The sequence below is a fragment of the Balearica regulorum genome, chromosome Z (assembly GCF_011004875.1).
Source record: "Balearica regulorum gibbericeps isolate bBalReg1 chromosome Z, bBalReg1.pri, whole genome shotgun sequence".
Classification (NCBI taxonomy): Eukaryota; Metazoa; Chordata; class Aves; order Gruiformes; family Gruidae; genus Balearica; species Balearica regulorum.
The window spans coordinates 40,447,977-40,457,509 of record NC_046220.1 but is presented as its reverse complement, the minus strand read 5'-3'; the positions used below and the strand labels follow the sequence as shown (position 1 = coordinate 40,457,509).

Genomic DNA, 9,533 nt, shown 5'->3' with positions numbered 1-9,533 from the left:
GTGAAGCTCAGAGAAGTATCTTGGCTGGCAGAAAAAGAGATCTTCTGAGTCCACGGGGACAGCTGCCAGGAGGCTTAGCCAGGACAATGTGCCTTCTTTAACTAGTGGAACTATAATGCTGATGCTTTTCTGGCTATTTGATTTTGAGCCTTTACCAGTGCTTCTGTTCTGGTGATACATTCCCAACATTTCACCCGCATGTTACCATACAAATAATATCTGAGCTGAAGCCTCACATGCTGGTTTATAAATTGTAGTTTCATAAAGAGGTAGTTGGGCTGCAGCAGATGAAGACAGCTGCTAATGAAAGCTATTGCTGTGCCAGCATGTACCTGAAGATAAATGCTAGGGCCAACATGCATAAAGTTTATTCCAGTGGCATGTGGCAGCTTCACGCCCTTAACAAGAAGTCACCCTCACAGCAACATTAGCCAAGGGCAAGTTCAATCCATCAAATGTGGAGGGAATTACATGTTTTAATGTATACTCTGACCAAGAAAGTGCTTTGCAATCACAAGGAGTATTCATGACGCTTGGGTAATTTTACAGAGTGCAAGTATACAGCTGCTCGGTAGTCGTTAAGTCCCCCACTCTCATACATGACTCTGCTGTAAAAAGCTGAGAGAGGCACTGAATTACAGGTACTGATTGCAGGGTGACTACATAGGACTCCACACGACATACACCTATAACTTGCAATTCACAGGGCTGCTCAGAACATGAGCCAGCCTGCTGTACTATATCAGCCTTCCAATAAACAGAAGCCAAAATATGAAGTTGTTATATAGTTGCTCAAGCACATGAAGCTGGTGGATGTAATGATCCAGACACATAGCTTGCTGACGTGCTGTTAACGTCAATGAAAGATGAATAATAAAATGTGTGAGGGTAGACCTTAGCAATCTTAAATATGCCAATTAAAAAAAACCCCAACTCTGGGTAAACAAGTGTGGGAAATTACTTCTGATTCTGTTTTGGCTGGCTGGAAAAAAAAAGGCCTTTTTCACAGTTACAGGTCAGGGAATGCTATTGGCACCTATGGGCACCATTAGCACTTCTCAGACAAAACAGAAATTCATCTCTCCTTGCTAGGAATAAAGTGACCTTGAGAGATAACCATCAGATATCAAAGAGCCAAATGAGTGACACTTCTTAGTGTCTCGTGCCTGCAAGTGAGTTTTTCAGGTTTGCATGAGGAAACCTTGTTGGACTAGATGGCCTTTATGCAAAACGAGTCGCTTCCTTTAAATGGGCGGTGCAGCGTCCCGCTGTGGACCTCTGCTGGGCTACGGACCTCCAGCTCTGGGGGGTCTTGGCGACAGAGGAGGCAGCTCCCACCACCACATTAGTCCCCTGGTCTGGGGTCCTTATCAGCAGCGTGCCCCAAGGAGTGGTGGAGGCTGGAGTGATTGCCGGGTGAAGCCACGGAGGTCAGTGGCGGGCTGCACCATTTGTTTTAGTTTTGGAGTCAACTGTGAGGAGCTAAAGCTCTAACGGCTCTGGGGCCTATGAAGAATTTGATAACTATTTCTCTCTGAGATTCTTCACCCTGCCCAAAGGTGGCTGCATATAGAGAGGGCACATGCATGAACTTGTGGCGACAGATGTCTATTTTGCTGGGACGTGCCATGTTTGACGGAGTGGCCCATAAAGGGTTAGCATGAGGCTGGAGAGCAAGCATTGCTGTTTGCTATAAACAAACCCTACCAAAGTGCCTGTAATTGCAGTGTTGGAAGGTTGGCCAGGCCTACATGGTAGCAGGGGAGGAAAATAATGCTTTCTTTTATCTGTTCTTGCAAACAGCTGGAGACAGATAAAAGCGGAGACAGTTTTAACCTAAGCAAAGATTGTGACTGTATGCTTTCCTTTGTTCCTCTGTGCTTTCTGTTTTCTTCCTTTTTAGTTATATTTTTATTTGCGAATGAGACTGTGCATGGGACAGCTTCTGAATAGTTTTTCTTTTTTTTTTTCCGCTTCTTTCTTTTTCTTTAACTTAAGGAGATACCTGTTTCTCCTCAAACTGAACTCCTGTGGCTGCCTGTGCTTCAGAGGTATGCAAGGATAACACATTCTGTGCTCTGTTCTGCCTACTCATGGCAACTTCCAGAGCCCTGACGTAAAGACCAGACAAACATTTTCTACAACTACCCATCACTGAGGATAAGTTTTGCCAGAGTATGGTAGATGTAAAACAGTCCTGAAGCAATCATTTTCAGATTTTCCAGTAACACAGAATGCAATGGCATAAGAAAGACAAAGAAAAGGAACTGTTATCTTAAAATCAAAGAAAGGCCTTCTTTCACTTCTTCCAGGTACGCAAGAGAAAATTTTCAAATCCTAGCATTCAGAGTGAGTAGTGATTTACACTGACATTGATTAGAATCACTTACTGAGCCAAGTTCCCCATGCAATGCTTTGAAACTGTAGACACTGTACCTTGCTGCTTCTAATTAGATGCCTTGGACTGATGTTTTGGTACAGCAGGCAGATGTTGCTTTGCTAGACTTTTCAAATGCTCTAATTCTTCAAGTCATACTGATCCAATAACGTACAGCTCCATCAGGGTGACACTTACAGGCACATAGGCTCATCTACATAAGGAGTTATTCCAGATCAGCTTTTCCTGATTAAATCTGCTGTGGAAGTTACTGCAACAGAAATAGCTCTGCTGTTGTAAAACTTGTATTAGGCCACTCTTTCCTTTTGTTAATTGCAATCTTTTAAGGCTCTGTATATTTTCTGTAGGGATAAAAAGTAAGTATTACTTCAGATATATTTTTACTGTACTATGTACTTTCCACGTATCTTGCTGCTTTCTTTCAAAAAGTAAAGCCTATTTGAAACACATTACAATCTGTATTGCCTACAGTCTTCTCAGGTATGCTTTATGGCAAGCCAAGATGTTTTCATGATGGCATTTGTGCAATTTCAACATCTGATAAGTAAAGGGATGACTATTTTCCTCCAGCTGTTCTCTTTGATATTTAATTATCCTAAGCTGGTACTTCCTTTTCAAAGTCTGTGGAAACACCGGCATATGGGTACGGATGAGCTTGTGGGAAATAATGAGAAAAGGACCATTTCTGGTCTAGTGTATCTCATGTGAAGAGTGAGAAACCTTACTCTTCCCACTCAAGGGATTTGTTGGTGATGTATCCTTCTCTGCTTAATAACTGGACTGTTGTCTAGGTTTGTGGCAACAAAGAAATTAATGAAGAAATTTTAAGAATTAAACATATTGAACTTTTTCAATAATAATATCTTTTAAGCCAGCAAAATTGTAAATCTGATTGTTTCTATGAGGTAGCTTGTCTTGGTTTTGCCAGGGCCGGCAGCTAAGCACCATGCAGCTGCTTGCTCACTCCCATCCCCAGTGGGATGGAGGAGAGAGAATTGGAAGAGTGAATGTGAGAAAACTCGTGGGTTGAGATAAAAACAGTTTCATAGGTAAAGCAAAAACCGCGCATGCAAGCAAAGCAAGACAAGGAATTCATTCCCCACTTCCCACCAGCAGGCAAGTGTTCAGCCGTCTCCAGGACAGCAGGGCTCCATCACGCGTAACGGTGTCTTGGGAAGATAAATGCCACCACTCTGAACGTCCCCCTCTTCCTTCTTCTTCCTCCAGCCACCGATATGCTACGGATGACACCACATGGTATGGAATATCCCTTTGGTCAGCTGGGGTTAGCTGTCCCGGCTGTGTCCCCTCCCAACTCCTTGTGCACCCCCAACCTCCTCGCTGGTGGGGTGGGGTGAGAAGCAGAAAAGGCCTTGGCTCTGTGTAAGCACTGCTCAGCAGTAGCAAAAACACCTCTATATTATCAACACTGTTTTCAGAACAAATCTAAAACTTAGCCCCATACTAGGTACTATGAAGAAAATTAACTCTCAGCTGAAACCAGGACATAGCTCCACAGTCAAAGACCAAAGGTATATTTTAGGTTTCTCTTTACAATTTTTTTTAAAATAAACATATTTCTGGGTTTTTATAAACTTGCATTACAAATGTAGTTCCACGTTCCAGACATTTTTTATTGTACAGCCTAGAAATACTCATATTTAAATAGTATATAAATCAAGACAGGTTTCCTATAGAAAAGTTTAAAGAGGTTGCTGTTTGCTGTCCTTTTAAAAAGAAGAGAAGCTCATATTTCTAGGGTGTGAAATAAAATAAAACCCCAAAGACAAGTAAGTATCAGCTGTGCTCTGAAGAAGCATGTTTCCTGCCTAAATTATGAGTACGTACAATTTAGCTATAATAAATAATAGTAAAACCTGAAAGACTATATAACTTTTAGAGTTCTGTATATTAGGGTTTGAAATATATCACCCCTTAAAACCATTCTTATCTCTTCAAATTTCACATTGTTCATTCTACCCTGCCCTTTTCTTACTGTTTTGTTACAGGATACAGTACAATGACAAATAGTAGATAAGAATTTTCAAGTCTAAATAAAACCAAACATAAAAGCGCTTCAGAAATGAAATCAGCTTTATTTGTTAAAATAGTTGTACTGTGTACAGAGGAAATTACTATAATTTACAGTACTTAAGGCATAGAACATTGAGAGTTTTTTGCTTCCAGTGGAAGAACAGTATTTTAGAACTAAAAAATCGTTAGTATCACACATTGATAGTAGTAATAATATAATAATATATAATAAATACTTCACATTCATATAATCTGAATTTATAATAAACCAAGCATTTCAGCATTGACTAATACATCTTAATCTGCCTCTAACATGTAGGTATAAGTGTATTCTGTAGGTCAAAGAAGAAAAAAGTTGTATGACTCATTGTGAGGGTTACATCAACCCTAAGATATTTCCCTTTCTCCAGTTTCACAACTGCCAGCAGTAGAACTTCAGGAGGAAGAGAAGCAGGCAAGCAAGTACAAAATTTGTTTGCTGTAATCTTAGCCCATTAGAAGATACTGTGGTATTTTCCTCCTTTCCTGACTTCAGGTCTAAAAAAATAGCAAGAAAATAAACTGGTTAATAAGTAAAATAGGTAAATTTTAAAAGACAAGGGTTTTCAACATACTTTGAAAGTCCTCTGACATCTCACAGGTACTTAAGTTAAAGGTATCAGCTGTTAAAGGCAATCAAAGAGTCTATTCTCAGGGGAGAGATGTGAATAGATGTCCCATCAATGATCGTTTGAGGAGCAACAGATAGCACTTATCAGTTCTTGCAGGCATTAATCTCAGAATAATCAAAAGTAAATACCAAGCAAGAGCAAGATCTTCACAAGAGGTATGCACTCAAGTCTGCATGTAGCCTTTTAACCCTTCCTTTACAGGAACAGCCTTCACTTATTAGCACAAGCAGAAAGCCATGCCCTCAAGCAAGTGAAAGCCAGTGAGTCCCGCTTAGAATATCATTAGACGGTTCTCCACTGCAGCCTTTATGGCCTTTAACAAGCTGAGCTCGAAAGTAGTAAGCAGTAGACTGCTTTTACTGAGCATGGCGAGGCCTGACAGGTCTTTAGCTCCTGTAATGGTTAACAGTAGGGCTGATTCAAAGGTGAACACCCAAGGGACCTTGACTTCATTTAACTCTTCTGAAGAGTTTAATGAACAAGTTGGGTGCCACACATAATTAGTCAATATGGAAGACTTCAAGGCAAAAGTTGTTTTGGTGGTGGTTTTTGGTTTTGGTGGGGTTTGTGTGTTGTTTGGGGTTTTTTTTGTCTGTGGTTGAAAAGATAGGAATGTCACCTTTCTTTTGCATTTCACTTCTTTGGACTTGTGGACTTTATCACACAGTAGGGCATATCCTGGGGAACTAAGAGACTCAAGTTTGAAATATGTATTTACTTCTGAGCTGGTGGTATAACTCAGGAGTCACAGCTTCAATGCACTGCTACTCAGTCAGGAAAGAAGCAACTGGTAGTTCCTTGGGGTGCAAATGAATCTTTAAGCTATTTAGGCCTGTCATTTTCTTACTCTATAAACTAGTGATGTTGGCACAACTGAAGGAAGGTGATCACAACACAGGGTGGGATTGAGACATGGGTAGAGAAGGGCAAGAATATTTTGCACGAACTTTGCCATTGGAGACAAAATAATATTAAACTCTTTATTAGTCATCTCAGAGTCTTGAAAATAGTCTGGATCTTAGTAGCCAGCTCTCCATGGAAAATAAGTACCTGTAAAGTAATCCTTCAAGTTTCTATGCTAGCTATCTGATATACACTGTTTTCAAAAATACTCAAACCATTTTAGAGGGATTTTCACAGGCTGATGTAGAGAATCTTGACTTTAAGTAATATAGTGCTTTTGGGGAGACTGGGTACTACTACTTTACACTGATCAGGACTATGGCTACACATTTTTTGTGGAGTGTGCTCAGTCTTAGAACTCTGTACAGGAATATTTTGGACATTAAGATATAGATTTTAAAATAAGATTCAGACTAGTTTTCTGCCATTTATGTGTTAAGTAGTTTATGCCAGAACATGCAAGTTTTCAGTACTTGTTTCTCTAGTGTAATACCGGTTTCTACTTCTACCACATCAGTTTACACTACTGTGTTTTGTCTTTCCTCATCTAAGAAAGACTTTTGTATGCTTGGATGTGGTTTAGTTGTATGAATTCTCCTGGTTAAGTGGGAAATCATAGACATGTGCAGGTTTTGCAAATCAGAGAAACATTTAATCCCTGTAGTTTTCAGTTAAAATGGGGGAAGTTTCCTACTGCACAGGATTATAAAGATCTCAAAGCTTTTTATGTGATGTACTATACAGGCAACAGCAGCATTATTTACTGTCTCACTAATGCATTCTCTGAAGCAAAGCAGGCCACTACATAAGTCTAAATAGAACACATACAGCATCCTTTGAGTACCCCACCATTGCAGAAGGCAATTCTGTTACCCAAAAGATAAAAACAGTTGATTTAATGCCATTCCTTACCACAGTTACCGTGCATTATTTCTGAGAGACAGTTCAGATTACCATAGCCACACCGACACAGCCGACAGCCTTTCAGCACCCAGGTACCATGGGCAATGCTGCCGCAGTTGCTGTCAAGGACAAGGGAAACATTTGGTACGTCCCTGATCCCACCACAGAACAGTAAGCACCCAGAGCAGCTTGCTCGCTCTCTCTGGTTTTGGTCTGGTATTTACCTCTTCCGCTCATCATGTTCACAGTATCTGCCAGTGAAATGCTTTAGGCAGGCACAGAAAGACCCGAGGATACAGGTCCCTCCGTTTTGGCAGCACTGTTTGTTCAGTTTTTTACCTGCAAGACAATATTACAGAGGTTACCAAGCATACAGGAGCTCCAAACCTCCCCTTTTCCTCACTTGTTCTCTCAGGTCTCTCCAGTTGCCAAAGGATCTTAAGGATATCTAGTTTTATTGTCTTTAGAGACAATAAAATTATCTGCCTGTTAGGAGTGTTTGTTCGGTTAAGCCCAGTTTGTTTAGTTAAGGATTAGAAGCAAACTACTAGGGATTACAAGACGGTCAAGAAGCAACCCTTGGCAAATCCCGTAGCAGCAGCAGCAGCAGCAGCGTATATTCAGGTGAAACATTTCACTTTAACGGAGGCAGGTTTCAGTCACACGGAGAAACGGGGCATTGTTACCGGGAAGCGGTGCTTGTTTTTTTAAGAAAGGAGGTTGTGTAACTGGGAAGAGTTGCTTAGTTTTGAAAGGGGAGGGAGAAGCTTCCATAAGCTTCTCTCAGACTCCTGGGATTAAGCATCAATCTAAAATTTTATATATGTATGAGAAAACATAAGTCTGTCCTTGTTTTTTTCTGTTAGTACTGCTGCTTTCCAACAGCTCAAACTTTTTTTTAAATTAAATAATTTTTGGTCATGAAATATGGTGAATGTTAAAAAAATTAACAGAATTTTACAAAATTTTATAAACACTTTTCCAAATCCAAGTGACCAGCCCCTTCTTAATTCCTAGTATACATCCCTGATTTTCGTTACCACCTTTTGCAGGTAAGAGATTCTCGGTTCTACCTTAAATTTTTATCACCATTTCCCAAGTGGCCATGGGAATAATTTAAATAAGCGGCCACAGAAAACCAACCGGCTGGAATCTTCAGGACAACAGTCAAAGCATTACTGTGATATAATATTTAAAACCCCCAAATTTTATGGCATTGTGTAAATAAATAATGTTACCTACTCTCTGTAATCCCAGTGAAAGGTACCAATACCCTGGAATGCTGTTGCCTTCCGTCTTCGTAACTCTGATTCAGGTAATTGAGAAAATTTATAATAGCGTCTTCTTTCCTGGGCTGCTGCTTTTGTGCTGTGGCATTGAAACTTTCCACATCTCCTTCTCGTTCTTCTTTTTCACGGCCTTGACAAGAAGTGCAAATATGGAAAAGAAGGGTAACTTCTAATGAAGCAATGCATACTGGAAATGTACATGAGAAACACGGGGGGTGGGGGGTGGATGAGGGGAGGGAAAGAGAGGGAGGAGGGCGGCAGGGAACTTTCCTTACCTTTTCCTAAATGAACAGCCTGCCAGATCAGAATGACAGTGAAAAGAATTCTGGAAAAAAAAAAAAAAAAAGCTGAAATAAATTTGTGCTAGTAAGACACAAACACCAAAATGACGATGGGGGGCAGGAAGGAGCTTTATCAACCATTATGATATAAACTGTAAATATTTTTATGTCAGTAGTAATTCGAATTAATACATGAAAAAATCTCAAACTAAGCTTGAAAATTGGAGGATGGGGCGGGCAGAGAACAAGAACACACAGGTTAGGCTTTCTTCCAGAAAGCTACAGTTTCCACGCATTTGCTGGTTGACAACCAGTCAAAAATGTCTTTTTCTGTACATTTCTTTACCACAACTAGGTTGTTGCCAGCAGTTACAAAAGCAACAAAGGCAAGAAGGAAACATTAGACTTCGTTTCACCTGCAGTTCCAGGTATATTTTTTTCTTTCTGCTTCCTGGCCTGATTGTCAGCCAAAAAAAAAAAAAAAAAAAAAAGGCACTGCTAAAAGGAAAAGCAGAGAAGGTAGGTCTCTGGCAGCTCAGGCATCCTTACCTAACGCGATTTGCCCAGTACATTTTCTTGCAGCTTGAAATACCCGTGAGATCCTCCGGGAAAGCTTGAGCAGAAGGAAGAGGTCCAAAGCCCCTCACTGAAGGCTGTTGCATGCAGCAGGCATCACACCATACACGGCAAGAGAAGGAGAAAGGATGAAACTTTGATCTTTCTGTCCAGCTTATAGCAACGTCGAAAAGACATAGTTCCCAGTTGTACTGCTTGCTGAGTGCCCACTGAAGTTCTGGCAGGCAGGGACCATCCCTCCTAGCTGGGACTCCCTGGTCTGCCCCTGATTTACATGCACTGCTGAAGGGTGGAGCAAATTTGGGGCACCTAATGCTGGGGGGAGACTTAAGGGCCCATGGCCACAGAAATGCCCCAGCCAGGAAGATCTCAACCCCAGTTTATTTTTTAACATAAAAAACTTTGTACCACCACATACTGCATGGGGAATAAAAAAAACGTTCAGCAGAACTGCAATAGGTATGTATAATAAACTGCA

The 9,533-nt window shown here is 40.7% G+C and overlaps 1 protein-coding gene across 1 annotated transcript; it reads right to left on the bottom strand.

The window, feature by feature from the left end:
• Positions 1–4,836: 4,836 nt before the first annotated feature.
• LOC104638803 (cryptic protein) lies at positions 4,837–9,141 on the bottom strand. Its single transcript, XM_075740721.1, has 6 exons — positions 9,029–9,141; positions 8,474–8,523; positions 8,152–8,328; positions 7,134–7,248; positions 6,919–7,028; positions 4,837–4,969 (listed from the first exon to the last, which is right to left on the bottom strand). The coding sequence occupies exons 1-6, from the start codon at positions 9,139–9,141 to the stop codon at positions 4,845–4,847; spliced, it is 690 nt and encodes a 229-aa protein (XP_075596836.1). The 3' UTR covers positions 4,837–4,844.
• Positions 9,142–9,533: the final 392 nt, after the last annotated feature.